The sequence below is a fragment of the Solanum stenotomum genome, chromosome 6 (genome assembly GCF_019186545.1).
Source record: "Solanum stenotomum isolate F172 chromosome 6, ASM1918654v1, whole genome shotgun sequence".
In the NCBI taxonomy this organism is placed as follows: domain Eukaryota; kingdom Viridiplantae; phylum Streptophyta; class Magnoliopsida; order Solanales; family Solanaceae; genus Solanum; species Solanum stenotomum.
In genome coordinates this window covers 44,431,455-44,453,771 of record NC_064287.1, presented here as the reverse complement: position 1 = coordinate 44,453,771, position 22,317 = coordinate 44,431,455, and the positions used below count along the sequence as shown (strand labels likewise).

The window sequence follows — 22,317 nt, the reverse complement described above, 5'->3', positions numbered from 1 at the left end:
GAAAAAAAACAAATCAAGAAAGTTGAGTGGAGTGAGTCAACAAAAGCTCTTATAACCAAAGAAGAAATTGACCATGTCAGAGTGATTTTTGTTGATAAGGTGAAGGTGAAGGTGAAGGTAAAGAAGAATGGGTTTGAGGGCTAACGGTAAACTAGAGAAAGACGAAAGGGTTTGGGTCCCATAAATGAATTTTTAAAAATTTGTGAGTATTGGTACGTTGAGGTATGTAACGGTCATATGTTGTGAGTGAGTCTTATCAATAATTTTTGGCTTTCTTTTTTTGAATCCTCAAGAGGAATTATATTAATTAAACATAATATACTCGTGTAACTTTTTTTTGCTTTTTGTGGTTACAATTAATTTTACTCCATGTCTTTTTCCGTTTTTGCATTTATTCCTTAAAGAGCATCAGGTAAAATTTATTTGTATCATATGTTTATAGCAATTCGATAAGTATAAAATACGTGTTTTGTATATATGCACTTTGATATCAAGTCATTAAATGTAAGATACATGTTATGGATATACAATAATAAATTCTATGAAATCCTATAAAGTGGGGTGTGGAAAAAAAAGTATATGCAGGTCTTACGTTACTTTTGAAAGACCCTCAACTCAACAAAAATCACAACAGTGATTAAAAGAAAACATGAATGTTAATAGCAAAGCAATGTGGAGTATACATGCAAAAAATCGTAACAATAACAATAAGATGTGGTCACCTAAATACAATAAACCATAAATGATATCAGATATCGAAAGTCAAACACTACAATGGTATATGAATAAGCTAATACTATGATCGACATGAGGCTCTACACTTCCACTCAGCCAAATACAAGAATAGGCAGTGATAGGACAACTCTCAACTCTTACCTACTAACCTTCTACTCTTATCTGTGACCTACCGACTCTCAGTGGCGAATCCAGGATTTAGAGTCCGTGGGTGCCAAATAGACTTATCGATTAAATTAATTTTATATTTGATTAAATTATTTGTCTTTTCGATATATATCATAAATCAATCAATAAAATATAAATAATAAGATATTACACTTTTATTGAGTATTTAATCAAATAAAAGAAAAGTCAAAGGAGTAATAATGTAATTAATTTAATTTAAGTCAATAACAATTATAAAAAAATAAAAATAAAAATTGTGCCAGTGCTTGGAGTCTTTTTTTTTTCTTAAAAAACGTCTGCATCAAATTTCTCAAAAAAATAGGTACAAATGGGATTTGAACCCGCAACATCAGCCTTCTAAAGTTGCCCTCCTACCATGGTACCACAAGACAATTTTGTTCTGTGGGTGGCACGCTTTATATTTATATAAATATTATATATATATACCTATGTATATATAGAGTTTCCGTCGAAGTTCGGGGGTGGCGTGGCACCCCAAACCTCTGCATAGATCCGCCACTGCCGACCCTCCCTACACTTCCATCTAGCCGGATACGAGAATAGACTAGTAATAAAATTACATGTTTTGCGTAAAATGATTTTAATTTGTTGGTTTCTTACACGAGTAGAATGATTTTAATACTTTTTTTATTTTTTACTTGCATAATTAAATAATAATATATTCAAAAAAAATTAAGTTATAAGATCCAAAAAAGATAGTGTATATGTTGTCATAGTCAGGGGCGGAGCCAGCAGTATGTCAGGGGTTCACCCGAACCATCTTCGACGGAAAATCTTACTATTTATACATGGTTAAAATTATTTTTATTGTATATACAGTAGATGTCGAACTCCCTTCGATTAGGTTGTATGTTTGTTTTTTCAGATTTTGAACTCTCTTATTAAAAATTCTAGCTCCGCCACTGGTCATAATATATTATTATATTGATGGCTATATTCCTTGAGAATAAAAGGAAATAATTAAGTTAAACTGTTTTTATTTTATTAGAACAAACTAAAATATCACATAAGTTAGGGCCGAAACATAATAATCTAGCTTACTTTGAAAACATTTGTGTCATACATGACGTGATTATAGATTTAGTAATGTATTGATATCTTAATCTCTTTATCAGTCTTTTATGATTAAAAAGACAAATGACAACTCTTAATCTAATGTACTTTTTCATTTTCTAAATTACAAGATTTATCCACTATAATCTTCCCAACAGACAAAAGTAAACTTGTCATAATTAAATTTCCCCTTGTGGAATGATTCATCAATTAAATGTTAATTTGAATTGAATCCTAACAAGCTCCACCACAGCAATATTCTTGGCTCTCAAGAATATGAATTTCAATGGTTAATTACTTGCTTAAAAAAGGATTTAAGTGCTAAATAAGAATCAAAAAAGCAAAAAATGCAATAATTCTAATTTCCTTTGCTGCTTATTTAATTTATAAACTAATAATAATCAATTCTTTGTCACCAAAAAGGTAAAAAGTAGGATAATTTTCTTCTTCACTTTCCTTCTTTATTCAAAGAGATGATAAAAAAATTAACCGACAAAAATTATAGCGGTAAATTTTCTCATTTAAAGGTACTTGAATTTAAATTTTGAGTAAAAAATACATTTGTTAAGGAGTGATATATCTCCATACCTACAAAACTTAAACGTATTGCAATATGAATGTTGAACGCTTAATTGAAACTAAAAAATAAAAATTATAAATCAAACATAAAACAAACCAAATCTATGTGTGGATTTGATATGACAGTTATGCTGGCACGAAGTACATTTTGTTCTTAGTTGAGCTCAAGTAAGACATCCTTATTTATTATTTTTCATATGTCAATTAACAAAAAAAAAAGAACCTTTTTTAATTTCTTTGTTTATTGGGAGTGCATTAAGAAATATTCCATATACTTTGCTGACTTTTCTTACAATATTTTATATTAAATTATATAATATTGAGTGTACACGAATTATTCCATATCATTTAAAAATTAATTTTTATAAAAATACCGACAAAAATTCAATTCTTTGAAATTTATTAAATTACGATCACTATCAATGAACATTATGAAAATGAAGGATTTTGGATATGAAAGTGGCTTCCCTATACTAAACATTTTTTTAAAATCTATTTAGTATTTAATTAAAAGGACTAAGTAGGAAAATTTGTTGCCCGGAGTCTGGTGGCAACTTGCCCTATTGATGTCAATGATAGGTCGATCAATTATTTTATAAAATTTATATCGTATTAATTATTTTGATTATGTTATTTTGTATAGTCAAAATGAAACTTTTGAAACCATTCTATCATGTAGTTTTCTCTTAAGTATCACCAAAAGTCCGATTATTTTTTGTATTTGTTTTAAGTATCATGAATAAGAGTCATTGGTAAAAGTTAGAACACTATAGATCAGGGGCGGCTCAACGTAATTGAGAGCCTAAAGCAAAATTTCAATTTGTGGCCTAAAATATAAATATACTTCATATATGTATTTATTCCAAAAAAAAAATTACACTATTTAGATGAAAATTACTAGTACTTAATATTGTTTTTTCAGTTACTAGTTTTAGGTATGATTTTATCAACTCAACATTGAAAAACATGTTTTAAGTGAGACAATTTATATGTATTGTTAACATAATTCTATAAGTAATAAGTTGATAAATATTAAATAAAAATAAGAGTTAGAACCATAGAATTTGACTCAAGAAGTTGATGACTTGATATACCTCATTTTAATATGCTTATAGTAATGCTTGAAACTAAAATTTAAAAAGAAATAAAAAAGAATTTGTAATTCACTTTGTTCAACACTTTTCACTATTAATTTTTATTTTTAACAAAGTACAAAAGATGTTAAAGTGGATAAAATAATTTATTTTAAAAAAAATTATACTTTTTTATCATAAATAATTAATTTTTCTATAAAAATTTGAACACATAATTTATTCTTGACAATAATTTGGGGCCCCCGAAATTTGGGGGCCTAAGGCAAAGGCCTTATTTTCTAAAGCATAGAGCCGCCCCTGCTATAGATATGCATATTTTCGTAGAATTTTGGCAAAAAAACTCTCGAGACAAAAGAAACTCAGATCAGACCAATGAGAGAAGTTGATCAATATGTCATGACTCAAGAAGTGAGATATCCAATAAAAAAAATTAAAATCATACGAAAGGAACGGCACCTAATACCTTATTACTTATTACTTACGATCGATCGATTGTTGGAATACTTTTAACTTTATAGCTTGGGACTTCGGTTGTTAATTACATGTCGGCATGTAGTTGTTTTCATCACCCTAGGCCCAATGTGATCTTATTGTTGTATTATTTTTTAATTCAATGTATAAATTATATTTTACACATACTTATTGTCTTGGTACGGTTTGTTATGTTTTTGATTTATTTTTATAAAACTAAAAATATAAATTATTATTCGACAGAATTATAAATTTATGTAAAATTTATGATTTTATTTTTAAAAATCTAATAATTATTTCGGTTGGTTAAATTGATATTTTCTAAACCAATTGACACCCCTTCAAATTGCTCCAAGATTATCACTGGTTTTGCTAGCTAGGTCCCTCCTAAGGGCTCAAATTGTTGAAATTTTAGGCTCTTTGTTCTTAAGTAAAGGTCCCCCTCAATTAGAATAATGCATTAATCACTCATATCTCAATTATTAAGTTCATTTAATTTCTAAATATTAATTTTAGTTATTCAGATATTAATTATAATTAGAAACGATGATTTTCCTTGCTTTCGTCAATGGTCAACTAAAAATATTAGGGAATAATGTTGTTTAATTGCCTATCAAAAATAATAGTTAGGAATGTATAATTCTTTTTGTATATTATTGTATGATATACATAACATATACATTTTATATGATCTAGTGTATATTTTACTAGCAAATATTACTAGTTTGACCATCTTGCCAAATATATAACTTGCCCAAAAAATAAAGTAAAAAGTACAGAAATTTCAACAATTTCGACGCTAATTACATCATATCCTGAAAGCTTTCCAAATTACAATAATCCCGAGTTTTTCAGAACTCGTAGATACATTGCTCATTCGTTTTATACATAACTTATATATCAAATACATAGTTGTATATCAAATACATAACTAAACCAGATTCATATTGATTTAAGCTTGAAATAATTGGGGTTATGTATCAACAATAACATTTGTACCAGATACATTGTACAAAAATAAAGTTGTAATGTATTCGATAGAGGTAGAATGATGTATCCAGATGTTAAGAAAGAGAGAGAAGGAAAAGAGGGGTTTTTGTAATTAATTCAGATGGTAGAGATTTTTACAGATTATGTTATCTTAAGTCGTGTAATTACGTAATTTTCCCAATAATAAATAGTGTTGGGCCTTCACATCTTTGGTCTATCAAGGCCCAAATGATCATTTTCTCAACTCCAAAATGGATTGGGCTGAGAGTGCACTATAGATTGCAGTAAGAGCATGGGCTAGTCATTTTTGGTCATGTAATTGAAATATATGGATCAAGTGGTTATTTGAGTATTTGACCTTTTCTAGAGGTCTTTTTGTTTTAAGGGGCTTTGCAAATATTTTAAATTTTATGATCCTTGTGGGATCTATATATTCAAAGCCAACATTTGTTTTGCCTTGCAAAAAAAAAAACTTTCATGGTGTGAAAAATAAATGATTTGCAAAAGATTCTTGTTTTGAGTTGATAGATTTTTGGGTAAGTAGTATTATCTTTCAAGTTTTGCTTTGTGATTATTTTGTGGGTGAGATTGAGCAAAAGAGGAAATAGTTGTTGATACATAAATTGATTGGGCCAAATGACTAATGATGTCTACTCCAAAAATTGAAGTGATACAGAGAATGGATTCTGAAATTTAGAAGAAACCCCAATTAATGCATTAAAATGGGGCAATCAAAGTCCCCTTAAATAAAAATAATAATAAAATCAACTTATTAGTTTCTTTATTTTTTTTGGGAAAATAAATAAATCAACTTATTAAATTTTGTTTTAATAAGTTGGGAAAAATCTTGAATGTGCTATTAGTAATGAATGGAAGAATGTGAAGATATTCTGTGACGCTAAAAATGTTGTTGATATGATCCAGAAACGAGTTGGTTGTGTCATGGGAGATAAAAGTGATGTGTGAAGATATTTGAATGCTCTCAAGTCTCAACCATGTTTGATCATGTCGATTTATATATATATTCCTAGATGTTTGAACAAAATAACTCACAAGTTAGCTAGATCTTTTCTTTGCTAGCTACCCGCTAAAGGTGATACTATCTACAACTCCTGAAAGAAGGCCAAATAATGCTCATCCGACATTCCCTCTCTCAGGAATGCTTATTCAAACCATTTGTGGGAATTCGAGAAGTTTCTTCTTTATCTTTTTCTCCTTTTTTTGCTGAATAAGATCTCTCGAATGAAGTTTTTCCCAAGCTAAATTATACATGAGGCCAAGGATACATTTGAATTATATAGTTTCTTAATACAATAACATTGAGGGGTCGTTTGGTACAAAGATCAATCATGCAAGGATTAATAATGCAGGGATTGGTAATGCATGGATTAGTAATGCAGGGATTATTTTTATCAAGTGTTTGGTTCATTGTTTCTTACCTAGTTTTATGTATGATTTAAAACTCTACAAAAAAAAATTATTTCCAATTATACCCTTGAGTTATTATGGGATTTTCAATTTCATGTAATTGGGTCAAGGTAGATAATTGACGGACAATATTATTTTTTTATAGCATTTTAACTAGCTAGGAGAATAAAATTTTTATTGTCATGTTCACTATTTTCTCATTTAAATTATTTGAGAGTAAATAATTGTCATCTTAATAAATTGGAGTTGATATCTCAAAAGGTCACACAACTATAATAATTTATAGAGAAAATTTATTGACCTTAGTTTTGTATCAATAAATAAATAAAAAATATAGCAAAATAAATTAAACTATTTTTATACTCGAGATGTTTTATATATATATGCTCTTGTATTAGACTACTTGTGTAATGTTTAATGGACTTTCGTTAAGAGGCAATATTTGACTTATGAATTGTTCTTAAATTCATACATCAACATTAGCATATTAGTCGGATTATAATATTTTATATTAATAATAAATAGATTAAATAACTCATATTTTAGAAACAAAAAATTATATCTAAATAATAAAATTTGTAAGCTAATTTATTTAAATAAATTTATTAATATAAATATAAAACATAAAAACAAGAAAATAAACAAAATGATTAAAAGGATTTGAGGGGGTATTTTTGTCTTTACCTAGATTAGTCCCATGGTATTAGAACTAATATCACCAAGTGGAAGGTATTAGTTATACACCCTATAATACCATATAGGGTGTATAACTAATCCATAGATTGATTATACATAGACCCAAAATTCCTACCAAACATAGTACTAAATAATACCACATATAATACTTAGACTATTTCTCCTAATACTCCCTACCAAACGGCCCCTAAATGGTTAGTTCTGATTGAAAGATAAGAAACAAGAAGTGTGAAAGAGACAAGAATTTCAAAGAAGAAAAACACAAGTTTGTTGACTTTCCTAATATATACTCCCCGTGTCCCTAATTACTTGTCCACTTTTTAATTGACGCACCTATTAAGAAAATAATTATTGACATAGTGAGTTTACTATTTTACCCCTATTAATTATGAAGTAGATGCATTAAAAACTTACGATTTTTAACAAGTTCTACCTTTTTCAAAGTAATTAATTGAGAATATAATAGGTAAAAAAAAGTTATTTTTTCTTGATTTGTCAAAATGGACAAGTAATTAAGGACAACTAAATAAAAACTGAACAAATAATTAGGGACATAGGGAGTAGGTAGGATGGAAGAAAACATTTTGGCTTCAACTTTGACCTCTCACTATAATACACCCAACCCCAATATTTTAGAATATTTTTATAAATGATAGTTTATGTATAAATTAAAGAACATAAGTGAGCACTTGATTTCTTATAGATTCTAGATGAGAAGATTGGTGAGAGATCGAGGAATATAATGTTTGAAAAATTATGTTGTTTAAAATAAGCTTTTTAAGGGGAAAAAAAGTCCACAAATGATGTGTTTGATTCAATTTTTCAATATTGAGGCACAAATGACATATATACTTAATTTATGGTATGCATCTTTTTGTTAGCAAAGTATTCATTTGACATGAGGGATAAATGATAACTAATTCTGAAATTAATTATATAATGAATTTATTTTATATTTGATTAGAATAAATTATAAATCTTATTTAGAAATTAATTATTCAAGAATTATAATATTATTTTTATCCCATAATGAAAGTGAAATAACTTATTCCTCGACCAAACAAGCCAAACTGAATCACATGATTTGAATCCCTATTAGTCACATCAAGGCTAAAACAAGAAAAAGAAGACAAGTTATCCACATTAACCAATCATGCTTTTATATCTCTAACCAAACACATTCACCACCATAAAATATTGTTATACTAGGACAGTTTTGGAATATAGTATTACTTGGATTATTCCACAATAGTTATAAAATAGAAACTATATTTCAAAAAGAATAATGGGCCAAATTACAAGGGACATGAAGTATATTCGATATTTTTATGTGTATTTCATTGTCCACATTGTTAGATTTTGATTTCTTCCTTCATGCATTTTTTTTGATCCATTGATCGATTTCCTATAGCTAGAGCATTGTGAGGGAAAATTTGTGCCCCTTAAGTATATTTTTTCAATTAATTATTTCTTTGTTTATCTTTAATACTTTCGATGTGTCAAAAAATGTTTATGTTGCTATCTTTTATAAGATTTTAAGCAATCTTCATCCATGAATTAGTTTTAGAGTTCATATTATGTCTAAATTTCAATTTCTTCTCATGATATATATGTTAATATAGTCGAACCATCATTTTTGTTCTTAATATCCAACATAATCCTGAGCGTAGAGATTGCCATATTGTCTCATATGAATTGAATTATATATTTCTTTATATAATCCTAGACTATACACGATACTAATTATATCATACAAATTTACTTTTAATAAGATTGAGTATGCTCAACATACACTAGAATTGACTAATGTTGGTTTAGAGGCAAGTGAAAACATTAGTCGTGATCTTGATACGGAATTAGAACGGGTAGCTAGGATAAATGAACTAGAATAAGAATTGGTATGAAACACTTCTTAAGTTATTTTAAACTTAATTTAAGTCATTTTTTATTTTGCCAAAGACTTCTTAACTTATTTGAAGTTATTGTTTATATTTGTCAAACATTTCCAGAAGTAAAAATCTGATTAAAAGTAGATTTGACCTACTTTTATGCCGATCAAAACAACCCCTGAATCACATGATTTGAATACCTAGTAGTCACATCAAGGGGACTAAAACAATAAAAAGAATACAAGAAAACAAGAAAAAGAAGACAAGTTATCCTCATTAACCAATCATGCATTTACCTCTTTAACCAAACACATTCACCACCATAAAAATATTATACTGGTACAATTTTGGACTATAGTATTACTTGTATTATGTCACAATAGTTATAAAATAGAAACTACATTTCAAAAAGAATAATGCACCAAAATACAAGGAACATGTAGTATTATACTTTTATATGTATTACATTGTTCACAACGATGGAGCTACTATAATTTTTATTAAGAAATGTCAAAATATAAGGAAGTACTAAATTCACTAAGAAGTTAAGGGGTATCAGTATACATGTAATATATAAAATAAAAAAGATATCTTTACCTAACTACACAATATAATTTTTCAACAAAAGAATAATCGATTGACACCCCTCAAGTACACGTGGCTCCGCCACTAATTGTCCACATTGTTAGATATTGATTTCTTCATGCATTTTTTTTAATCCATAGATAAGTTTTCCAGTAGATAGACTACTAGAGAGGAAATTGGTGTCGCTTAAAGTATACCCTTCCGATGAATTGTTCCTTTATTTGTTTTTACTGTCCAATACCTTCAATGTGTTATTGTCTTCTAATAAGATTTTAAACAATCTTCATCTTATGAATTAGTTAGTTCGAGAGTTTAATTAGGTTCGAATTTCAATTTCTTCACATGATATATATATTAATACTTAATAGAGTTGGACCATCCGTTTTATTCTAAATACCAAACCTTGAACATAGCAATTGTCATAACGTCTCACTTGAATTGAATTATTGATTCATAGAGTATGCTCAATATATATTTCTTAATATTGTCAAATCGAACTTCAGCTTCAATTATAAAATAAAGCTTACATAATTATTCATAAACTACTTGAAGTTAATACAAAATAATTTTTTAAATAGCTATTGGCCCACAAAAGCTGGACCATGACTTGTCCAATGTGAATATAATGTACTAATGTAGTAAGGACCACCTAACACTTGCCACATAATCATTAGAAGTTGAGAGAGAAAATGACAAAAATGGTCCTTATCTTTGGTAATAAATTTAAAATGGTCCCTTTAAATATCATCTGAGTTATTTTAGTCCTTTTAAGTTTTTATAAATGAGCACTTTTGATTTGACTATGTAATTACCTTGTGCAATCAAACATTACATTTGTAATTATATTTAATATCGATATATCAATCATTTATCATACCGACATTTCATTATAACAGAACGATTTTCTCCAGAGCCAATTTTTTATATGTCATTTGATGAACGGATGTCAATGGTTGTTGTAAGAAAAATAAAAATAATACTCTAATTATGAGGCCAATAAGGCTAAGCACACAACCTTAAGTAACTTTAACATCTTCTTAATTACTAGATTAAACATTTCACTTGTGTCAAGAAGTGTCAATACTTTTATATATATTTATTAAATCAAAATTTAACTTCTATATACAATGTAATTTTTCGGCAAAGAGGTGTAGGGTGGGTCTACCTATATAACAATGACATTCTTTGCAGTCGTACATTATTTATAAGATGGTCCCTCTACATAACTGTACTCAAATATTGTGTAATAATACTTAATATTTTGTAAGAAATATACCATGTATAAAATAAAATATTTGAATATGTATGATAATCATCATTAATGTCATGCACATAATAAATTTTAAATACAAATATCTAAAAAAATGTATTTGAATGATTTCCATCAGTTATGGTCATAATTTCACGAAGAAACACTATGACATAATACATAATCATGACCATTAACTTGGCTTCAGCGGACAATTGTGTCCTCTAACTTTGAGTATGCACAAGTAGACACTTAAACTTGTATAAAATTGAATAAGTAGACACACGTATCCTACATGGCATAATACATGTAGGACGCCATGTAGGACACAAAATTTCCATGTAGGGTGCCAATGTGACATATAGGACGGATGTGTCTATTTGTTCAATTTTATACAAGTTTAAGTGTCTACTTGTGCACATTCAAAGTTAAAGGTCATAGTTGCCAGCTGACGTCAAGTTAAGAGTCATGTTTATGTATTATGTCAAACACTATTGAAGTTTATCTTTTTTATATTCATACTCTTCTTAATTTTGCATATTTTTGTTTATAACAACTTAATATGATATCTAATCGTCAAATGTCAATATATATATATAGAAAGATTTGCCTATATATATATATTACTATAATTATATTATAATAAACAAACCGGCCTTGGTAATTACCATAGTAGTAATTAAAATAAGTTCATTACAAGTCTAATAAATAAAAAAGAGAGCTCAAAATGCATTAAAATTGGACAATGATAATCTGAACAAGAACCAGAATTGAGCCGACCCGAATAAGAATGTTGGAAGATCCATTTCAATCAGCAATTGTCCAAGTCATATCATTTTCAAAGATCCAATGACAAACCTCAATCTTTCCGGGTCCCGACCCGAGTTCCATGAAAGCTCCATGATTCGCTCCCCATGTCGACGTATCCACATGACAAATGGCAACACCATGATTAATCTTAGCCTGGGAATTCGGATCCAATATATCCGCTTCATAAACCCGAACCTTTGGAACCGAATGACAATAATAAACTAAATACGGAAACAAACTTTGATGACAAGATACCGATTTCGTTACTTTCCCACCGTTGATTCCTTTGACTGATCCAATCAAAATATCTCCCTTTGACCCTTTTATATTCTCAGTTGTCCGAACGATGATATTTTGACCTAACACCGAGGTAGAAAAGTCAATCATGTCCTCAATTGAGCTGACACACCTCTTTGTTTCACCAGCACTCGGGGATCTTTCACACTCGACCAATGCATCGTCGATCATCTTCCCCATTTGAGAATCATTTCCCGCGTGGAAAATTTTCTTTAAATTACCAATTTTCGAAGTAGAAAATGGTAATTTCGATGCGATCACTCTAGGCAAAAAAGATCTTTTTGGCATTTTGTCTTGAATATCAGGCATTGGCATTATAGTTCCAATTTTCAACATTTTTTCTCTAAAAAATTTGCCTGGCTCAACCATCCATTTGTTATTTTTACCCATCAAAAAAGATGAAATCTGATTAATTGTTTTATTTTTGTAATCAGTAAATGTTGGAATTGATTTTCCATACTCATTAAAAGTTGAGTTGACACCATAAGTCTCAAATCCAATAGTTTGTGCATCAGTAATTTTAGAACCATATTTACTAAATCCATCGGATCCTTCACCAAATGACTGACCATAATTCTGAAAATGTGCTCTACCACTATTCGGATCATCGACGTACGATACAAAATTATCTTCTCCAACGTTAGATTTATCTCGATAATTTATAAACGTTTCGAAAGGAGCATTACCTGATAAACCATAACTCTTGAAGGTATTTTTCGGGACATTTGCATTAGATCCATACGAATTGAACGTGTTACCTCCACCATTTTCTGATTCACCATAGTTGGTAAATGTTGAGCCTATTACGTTGGAGTTATTAGCGTAACTGGTGAAGTCGTTGACTGCTCCGTTAGCATTTCTTGCGTAGCTTGTGAAAGATTGGCTCCCTGAATTTGTATCTTTCGAGTAGCCCGTAAAAGATTGCTTTCTACCAACTCCCTCGGTTGAGTAAGTTGTGAATCGTAGATTAGGTACGTTGACGTTGGGCCCATAGATCTTGAACTGGCCAATGCCAAAAGCAGCTAGGCCTGCGAAGCAAAGATGGATTCAGAATTTGAAATTTATAAGTTAGAGACATTTCGAATTAAAAAAAAATACTAAAAAGAACTACATGGTGAGTGGTGACCAAAGGGATTTGAACCCTTCCCAAGAGTCCTTTTAAGCCATTGGACCAATAACATACTAATGAATCCGCTTATTTATTAGTTTAGTCTATCATATATTAAGTTGATATGTAATTCAAATATTCTTATAAAAAATCTTATGAAAATATTTGAAAAGGATAGTATTTTTTATTCGACACATTATGAAAGAATAATTTTATTAGATACTTATAAAGTTAACATAAAATAATTAAACTTAATAATAATAAGGCATAATACATATATTGGACCTTAAACTTGGCTTCAAATTTTAATTTTGACCTCCAACTTTCAAAGTGCACAAATAGACACTTTAACTATCCAACCTTTTAGTAAATAAACATGCGTGTCTTACCTGGCAAAATGCGTGATGTGCATGCATTTTGCGCGAGTGAGAAGTAATTTTTGAGGCACACAACAGTGAAAAAAATGCTGAAATAACAACTCTACCCTTAATTAATTTTATTTTTTTTTAGTTCTAAAATGGATGTGTAAAGTGTTTAATTAGTTGGCAGTCATTGAGTGGCTCACTAATACACGTGGCAGCGTTTGCATTTTACGCTCTTGGCTCCAAAAATCGCGTGTTTATTTATTAGAAGGTTGGATAGTTAAAGTGCTTGTTTGTGCACTATGAAAGTTGAATGTCAAAGTTAAAATTTGAAGCCAAGTTTAAGGTCAAATATATGTATTATCCCTAATAATAATTATGCAATTGGCTTATGACACTTTTGGTTATATCAATAACCATCCATTTATTAACTCATTTGACCCGTCCAAATTTGTTCTAACTCGCTTATCTGACACCATAATCACGCAAATAACAATAATATATAAAGATTAAACCCGTCAAATTTAAATTTCTAACTCTGACTGACCTGTGCCATAAGTGTTGAAGCTTTGATCAATCACATTCCCGTTCGGTGCGTAAGTAGAAAATATATCATCATGGCCAGCGCCACCGCGGCTATATTGCCGGAAAGAATTCACAGGAAGGTTATCATTTTCAGCATATATTTTGAAACTATCAAAACCACCAGGCAATTTGTTGCCATAATTGATGAAATTCTTGCTCATATATGAAGAAAATTGCGTATCTTGGCCATGTTTGTCTAAACTTGTTGAAATATCAGGAAAACAGAGCAGATTTGCAGAGGAGCAAAATGATTGAATTTCATTTGACAGAGATTTTTGATCCCCTGTTGCTAGCTTTGAGTATTTTGCAAATTGTGCAGCATTTAATGGTGAAGCTTTGTTTAGAAGAAACCAAGGTTTGGGTAATTTATTTGAAATTCGTTTCTTCCAGTAACGAATTGAATAAGCTTTTGGTGTAAAAGGGTTTACAGCGTCGCCGGAGTTTTCTCTGTTTCCGGCCACAATCACCTGAATAAAATACAAATATGTTAAAAGGGTATTGTAATTTATAAATACAAAAGAAGTATTAAAAATACTCTTAAATTTGAAACAAATTATTAGTTTCATTCATGAATTATTAACGGCTTTAAAAACTTTTCTTTACTTCACTGACTGAACATAAATATATTTTCGATCTTGCAACATAAATGAAATACATCCATGAATTCTTACTAAGTTTAGTGATATTATCAATATTTTTCTCGACTTTTTAGTAAGAGGTTCATGTTATTACAAGAGTTTGAAACTATTTGCTATGTCATGTGGAAGATCGAGGGTATATTTAAGTTAGTTAGTCATGTGTATGAGTATTTTTAAGCCCGTTAATAATTCGAGTACCTAACTAATAATTTGTGTCAAGTTCAGAAATGTTTTAAATATATAAAAAAAAATCAATCTTATGAAACATTCTCTATGTTTTTAAATAAGTGATGTTTTTAAGTTCTGTGTACTTCTTAAGAAAACTACTCATTCTAAAAAATAAAGAGCATTTTGGTCGTTTGGTAGAGTGTATAAGAATAATGCAAAATATAGTGTATTAGTAATGCTTGCATTAGTAACGTTTGTATTTATACTGTTTGCATTAGTTATGATAAGATTTTTTTTATGCAATGTTTGGTTTGGTGTACTAAAAATATTATGCATTACATAGTTTTTTTTTAAAAAAATATTTGTTTACAAAAATACCCTCAACAAATATAATGGAAAGGATGTAAAAAAAGTTTTTGAGGGCAATTATGTCTTTAACAATGTTAATGCATGCATTAGAACCCATTGGATTACTAATGCATAGAAATAGATGATGTTAGTAATACACTCTTCAATACACAATAGAATGTATTACTAATACAAGTATTAGTTATGCATAAGTTAGAAAAATGTACCAAACAAGATACTAATAATACATCAAGCTAATGCAAACATTATTTTCTCCAATACACTCTATCTTGATAAAGATGCAACTATTAGGTAGTTTCCTCATTATGCAAAACTTTCTTTATTTAAAGAAAAGTAAAATTAATAGAACACTATTAATGTCTTCGTGATTATTTAAGACAATACTTATTTAAGACTAAATAAAAAGGCTAAACTATCACATACTTAAAAATAGAGTGAGTAATAAAAAAATAAGTAACTTTAGTTTATAAAGAAATGAGTAGTAATCTAACTTGGGAAAGTGAAAAGACAAAAAATAACTTAAACTAATATGACAACTTACACTGAAAAGTAGGAAAATAGAGAGAAGCAAAGTGTTTGTATGCATTTCTTTTGTGAAGATTTTTAATATTTCTTTTTTGAGAACGTTTGGTTTGTGGGATATAATTTCTTGTTGGAAGTATATAGATATATAGTGCATAAAATAGTATAGTATAATATAGTATAGTATAGTAGTAGATATGATAATAATGATGATGATAAATGATAATGGAGGTACTGATGGAAATTGGCATTGTCATGCCATACAGCTAATAGAATGACCTACTATTCACACACTTATGTTGACTAGTTCTAGAATTGTTTACTTGAATATCTAAATGACGTAATGTGATATATAAATGTATTTTTTAACTTGAATTTAATTAATATTTATATCATTTAATATATATAAATACTTAAATTTGTATAAAGCTGAACAAGTTAAAACGAAGAGAGTATTTGTTTTTGTCACATGGATAATTTTAGTTTGGATCCCTTCTTCTAAGAGTTATGTGCCATTTAGAATTTAGACCCATCCTATTCTATGACAAGGTGCCTTGATCGACCAATAAAAGATCGTCATGGTAGAATAGTAAATACTCTTTCATTTTTAGTTAGAATTTTTAGTTTTGAGTCTCTTTGGATATGAAATCACCTTTTTTAGAAAGTGATTTTACCCCCAATATGAGACTTTTCAGCGCGAATCTAATTTAGTCGGACTCTAATATAAGTATCAAAGACCGAATAAGAAATAAAATAAAAAATTTCCGTACCATGAGATTTTAAATTTGCTCAAAGGAATTTTTAATTATAATTTTAAGGTCTCGAAGTTGCAACAAATTGAAATTAAATAATGGGCGAAAATTTCACTAATAAATGTTTCTTTTATTTTCAGCTAATTATGGGAGATGAATTTGGTGAGTACAATTCTGCTTTCTTTGATTGGGAAACAGGCAGGCATTTTATTGACGCGCTTTATGAAGTGGAGGACGGCTCGTTTGGTTCCGAAACAAATTATCACGAGATTAATTTTAATATGATATCATCTTATTTTTAACGCGGAATAAAGATAAATTATTTCATAATTTTTATGATACTCTAGTTAAATATAAAATAAAATTATTTTAAAATTAGTTATTCATTTATCTCTCGTATCAAACGAATCCGCATAATAATGTTTGGATATACATCAGTTGTCTACTTAAGTTTGCTTATTTTTGACAACTCACTCGCATTTCGCTTTCAGTAGCATTCATTCTTCCCATCCTTTTCTCATTAGTGCAGTCATACATAGAAAGGCAGCAGGCCCTGCAACTGAGGGCTGGGAGATTTTTCTTCCTATGGATGTTAGAAGGGGCGGAAATTGAACGGGTCAAGATGAATTGAGTTAATAAATCGACGAGTTAAAAAATGGATCATAAGTTAATGATCCGTTAGGCATGGTTTTACTGGTTGATTTGGGCTATGACAGATGAAAATGGATTGTTGCCCAAATTAGCTCATATGAAAATCATTTGGGAATTTTACTTAATAGCTAATTATGTTCTATTGCTATTCTTTTTAAAATTACAAAATTTCTTAAATTTGGTGGAATTCGGATACATCCCAAAACGTTTTGATACATCGCGTTTCGATTTCATATACATCCCTCAACGTCTCGATACATTGCGTCTTCGGTTTCAAATACATCACTTAACGTTCCGATACATGGTGTAAGTAATGTATTCAACCGATATATCGCGTAAAGTGATGTATCCTAGAATAGGAGACATTAGAATTTTTTGTAATTTTTTTAAATGGTAGAAAATTTTAGAGAATATAATAAAATAAATCGTATATTTAGGTCATTTTTACCATCATTTAATGCCCTACCTATTAAAAGTTGGGTGGGTCATACATAGTTTGTCAAGCGTTTCACCATGAAATTTTTTCACTTTAAATTAATAAGAATAAGTTAAATAAAATAACTCTAAAGATTTACAAATATTATTTTTCACTTTGAAAAAAAAATATTTTACAATTTTTTTAATCATAAAATTGTAGTTTCTCTAGCCTAATTTATGTGATATAGTTTGACTGATTACAAAATTTAAGAAATATGAAAGAACTTCGCAACATTTCAAAACTACCCTTAGAAAGAGTATATGGACTTTTTTGTCAAATAAACCAAACCCAACGTAACTAATATATTGATAATGTCATTAAATATCGATAAAATTAAGAAAATATATCGTTCTTTTTTAAATGAAATAAAAAGTAAAGTTATAATACTAAATCTCCTAATAAGAAGGTGGCTAAGATTTTGTTATTTTCATCTTCTTTGATTCTATGGATTTGATTTATTAGTCTGCACATTTAGTAGAAGGTAGTTGTGTGTTCAATTTTTCTTTTATTGGATGTAATGAATATTGTGCAGGCAGTCATACCTCTTACACTGGTTAATTTAATGTTGAAATTGACCATACTCTTTTTTACCATATGGTATATCAAAAATTACTTTTTAAAAATATGTTTTTTAAGGAAGTTATTTTCTGATATTTAGTTATTATAAATGTTTTCTTTGAAAACTTAACTTTCATCACAAGCGTATAAAATTACTCCCTATCCATATATTAGGGAATCATTTTTCGTAAAAAGCGAGACTCCACACACTTCACCATGAATTTGATGAATCGAACTCAGAAATATGTTAATTTAAGATTAAAAAAATCATGGTTAGAATAAAGTTTTTATACCACAATAATGAAAGCTAAAATCCCTAGAAAACGGATTTGGAAAAGCTTGACGATTTTAAATTAGTACTTCTTAGGGCTAGTTAGATAAACCTATAGAATAACAATTTTACATCCAAATGACGGAAGTTATAAGTTACTATTATAGGAAGAAAATTAGAGGACAAAGAATTAGTTAACCAAAAGAAAGAGAGAAAAAAAAGCAGGCAAAACGAGGCATATTACATTTCTGTCACAAAGTGAACTTGTTTTTTTTTACCTACTTTATACTTTTATAGATGACAAGAATGTACCTTTTGAGACGCAACAAAATCAATTGTCTCGAGTTCAAGTCATGTTCAACATAGATTTGTTTGTTTTAAAGAGCGTTTTAGCCCTAATGTGCATATTGTTAATCTATTTTTCTCTTTTGTATGAGTAAATAAAAGCACAAATCATCTAGCAATAACTACATTACTTTGCCCAAATATGAGACAACAATAAAATGATTACATGACAAATAATGTAAATTGATAGCCATTCAAACTTAATGAAGGCAAAGTGGAACTTACACGAAAATTACATAAAATAAAAATTAAGACTATGATAATTAATGATTAATAATAATAATTACTATAAAAGTCAAACCAGTGGTACCTTTTTTCTTCTTCTTGTAACACACCCGGTTCAACCCGAATTAGAAATTTTGCATATTTATTCAATTCCTTTTTTTCTCTCTTGGTTCTCACTCAATCAGCAATTGCCCAAGTCATATCATTCTCAAAGATCCAATGGCAAACCTCTATTTTCCCGGGTCCCAACCCGAGTGCAACGAACGCTCCATGAGTCGGTCCCCATGAAGAAGTATCCACGTGGCAAATCGCAACACCATGATTGATCTTAGCCTTTGAATTCGGGTCTAAAATATCCGCTTCGTAGACCCGGACTTTAGGAACCGAATGACAGTAATACAGTAAGTAAGGATACAACGTCTGATGACAAGATACTGATTTGGTAACTTTTCCACCGTTGATTCCTTTAACTGATCCTATCATGATATTTCCATTTGACCCTTTTGTATTCTCAGTCGTTCGAACCACGACGTTTCGACCCAACACTGATGTTGCGAAATCAATCATATCTTCAGCTGAGTTAACACATTGTTTCGTCTCACCGGCGCTCGGTGCTCTTTCACACTCGCTCAATGCATCACCGATCATCTTCTCCACCTGAGAATCATCTCCGGCGTGGAAGATTTTCTTCAGCTCAGCAATTTTTGAAGTAGAAAAGGGTAATTTCGCAGCAATCACCCGGGGCAAAAAGGACCTTTTAGGCATCTTATCCTTAATATCTGGCATAGGCATGATTGTACCACTCTTCAACATCTTCTCCCGGAAAAACTTTCCGGGCTCAACCCACCGGTTATTCACCTTTTTACCACCGTTGACCTCGGTCAACGATGCTAAAACTTGGGAAGTTTTGTTGTGGTAATTGGAAAATGTGGCAGTATCTTTGACATAATCTTTGAAAGTGTTGTTAACTCCGTAAGTTTTGAAATTAATATGTGGGTCATTACCCCCTTTACCGTAAGTAGTGAATACATCAGTACCTTCATTGAATGATTGACCATAGTTGGTGAAATTGGCTTCACCGCCATTTGCATCCTTAACATAGGTAGTGAACGTGTCATCTCCAACATTCGATTGATCTCTGTAGCTAGTAAAAGTCTCAGACGGACCATTACCTCCAACGCCATAGTTGGTGAAATGATTTTCAGGAACATTGCCATTGAAACCATAAGATGTGAACTTTTGGTCTCCCCCATTTGCTGTCTGACCATAATTTGTAAATGTTGAGCCAAGAACATTCGTGTCATTTCCATAGCTGACGAATTCACCATTAGCACCATTCCCATTTTTGCCGTAGCTTTTGAAATATTGGTCACCAGCATTTGCTTGTTGTGAGTATGTTGTGAATTTCTGTTCACCTCCTGTTCCTTGATCGGAATAGGAAGTGAAATGCAGATTGGGGACATTGGTATTCGCGGCGTAATTTGTGAATTGGCCAGAACCCCCTGCAGTGCTTGTGCTATAGGAATTGAAACTTTGGTCAATTACATTGCCATCAGGGGCATAATTGTCAAATTTATTATCACGGGGAGAACCTCTACCGTATCGCCTGAAAGAATTTACAGGGATGTTTTCTCCATCAGAGTAGTTCTTGAAGGTGTTAACTCCAATTCCAGGTTCATTGGTTCCGTAATTGGTGAAGTTTTTGTCACTGTAAGTCGCAAAATGGATTTCTCCACTGTGTTTTTCAAGACTTGGTGACAGATCTGGTGCACACATGAGATTTGCTGAAGAGCAGAAGGTGTGAAGGTGTGTGGTGAGTGCATTTTGATCAGCAACAAGTTTAGTGTAAGTTGCATATTGTGCAGCATTCAATGGAGATGCCTTGTTCAGAAGGAACCATGGCTTTGGTAAGTCATTTGAGATTTGTTTCTTCCAGTACCTAATCAGATAACCTTTGGGTGTAAATGGGTTACCAGATTCACCATCTCCAGCTACAACAACCTGCATTGACACCAAAACCCCATCAATACATAAAGTTACAATCTTTATGACAAAATCAAGATTTACTTCATTTGACACCTAACTCCATGAGTACATAAAAATACAATCTTTAGACAACATCAAGATTACTTCATTTGACACTTAGTGAGGTACATAAAGCTACAATTATTATGACAAAAATCAAGATTACTTAATTGACACATAGTGGGTACATATAAAGGTACAATCTTTGTGACAAATCAAGATTAGTTCAAGAAGTTGAAATAGATGAGTTGAAGATTGTTACTTACATTGAAGGATGGTAGTGAGAACAAAAGAAGTAGTAAGATGCAAGAAGGAAGAAGAATCTTAGTGTGCATTTCTTTGGTGTGTAACAGATAGAAAGAGAGAGAAGGTGAAGAGTAGAATGTTGGTGGGGAGGTTTGGTTGGAGGCACATAATTTATAGTAGAAGGTTCTAAAAGAGTATAGTAGAAAATAGAGAGGATGATGGAGTGTGGGGTTAGTTCTTGCCCCTTTGTAGTTTAAACACTATTTATCACCACTTACTTTTTTGTTTTTTTGTTTTCCACTCTTTATCCAAAATTCATATTGAACCTTCTCTTAAATTTAAATCACGTACTGTAAAACCCATTCGGAAGTAGCACTCTCAACAAAATTAGCGCTCGAACATAAGATATTTGATTAAGGTGAAACAATCACTATTTTCTATTTCAATAGATGTTTCAAGAGAGATTTTTATTCTTTCTATATTATTCTTGATATTAAATAATTATGTAACGTCGTGTAATAATTAAATTTAGTATTTCAAATTATTAATAATAAAATAATTAATTATTTTTTAAAGGATGTATTAGGTCAACAAGGGTCAAGTGATATGAAACGAGGGAGTAGTACAATATGTAGTAGAGGGTTTTGGTTTCTTGAGTAATCACATAGTTTTGAGAAGGATTTTTGTTACACATTTTAGTAAACAAAGAGCTTTTGCTTTGTTTATATCTGCTTCCTGATGTGGACCACTCATATCTTTTTAAAAAAATTACTCCAAGTTGTTTGTTTTGTAATTTGCCTTGACATTTTAGCCCTTCAAAGTAAAGATTTCAAATTTCAATTTATATTTTCACATTTATTTATAAGAGAAATCTCTAGGAATGAGTAATATTAAAAATGAGTTGGACAAGAAAGTTTTGAAGAGAGGACATTAGCATTTTGGGAACTCC

The 22,317-nt window shown here is 30.1% G+C and overlaps 2 protein-coding genes across 2 annotated transcripts; both read right to left on the bottom strand.

Annotated features, from left to right (window-relative positions):
• Positions 1-11,615: 11,615 nt before the first annotated feature.
• Positions 11,616-15,948, bottom strand: LOC125867589 (polygalacturonase-1 non-catalytic subunit beta-like). Its single transcript, XM_049548139.1, has 3 exons — positions 15,837-15,948; positions 14,083-14,587; positions 11,616-13,093 (listed from the first exon to the last, which is right to left on the bottom strand). Exons 1-3 carry the CDS (start codon positions 15,879-15,881, stop codon positions 11,766-11,768), a joined length of 1,878 nt encoding a protein of 625 aa, XP_049404096.1. The 5' UTR covers positions 15,882-15,948; the 3' UTR covers positions 11,616-11,765.
• Positions 15,949-18,985: 3,037 nt separating this feature from the next.
• Positions 18,986-21,549, bottom strand: LOC125867587 (polygalacturonase-1 non-catalytic subunit beta). Its single transcript, XM_049548136.1, has 2 exons — positions 21,389-21,549; positions 18,986-21,098 (listed from the first exon to the last, which is right to left on the bottom strand). The coding sequence occupies exons 1-2, from the start codon at positions 21,455-21,457 to the stop codon at positions 19,275-19,277; spliced, it is 1,893 nt and encodes a 630-aa protein (XP_049404093.1). The 5' UTR covers positions 21,458-21,549; the 3' UTR covers positions 18,986-19,274.
• Between the last annotated feature and the right edge of the window lie 768 nt (positions 21,550-22,317).

Excerpts from the sequence above, each read along its gene's own strand:
- LOC125867589 (XM_049548139.1), bottom strand. The coding sequence starts at position 15,881 with ATGCATACAAACACTTTGCTTCTCTCTATTTTCCTACTTTTCAGT. Across the intron at positions 14,588-15,836 it reads CTATTTTCCTACTTTTCAGT|GTGATTGTGGCCGGAAACAG; the intron begins GTAAGTTGTCAT and ends TATTTTATTCAG. Across the intron at positions 13,094-14,082 it reads CTTCAACACTTATGGCACAG|GCCTAGCTGCTTTTGGCATT; the intron begins GTCAGTCAGAGT and ends TTTGCTTCGCAG.
- LOC125867587 (XM_049548136.1), bottom strand. The coding sequence starts at position 21,457 with ATGCACACTAAGATTCTTCTTCCTTCTTGCATCTTACTACTTCTTTTG. Across the intron at positions 21,099-21,388 it reads TCTCACTACCATCCTTCAAT|GTTGTTGTAGCTGGAGATGG; the intron begins GTAAGTAACAAT and ends GTGTCAATGCAG.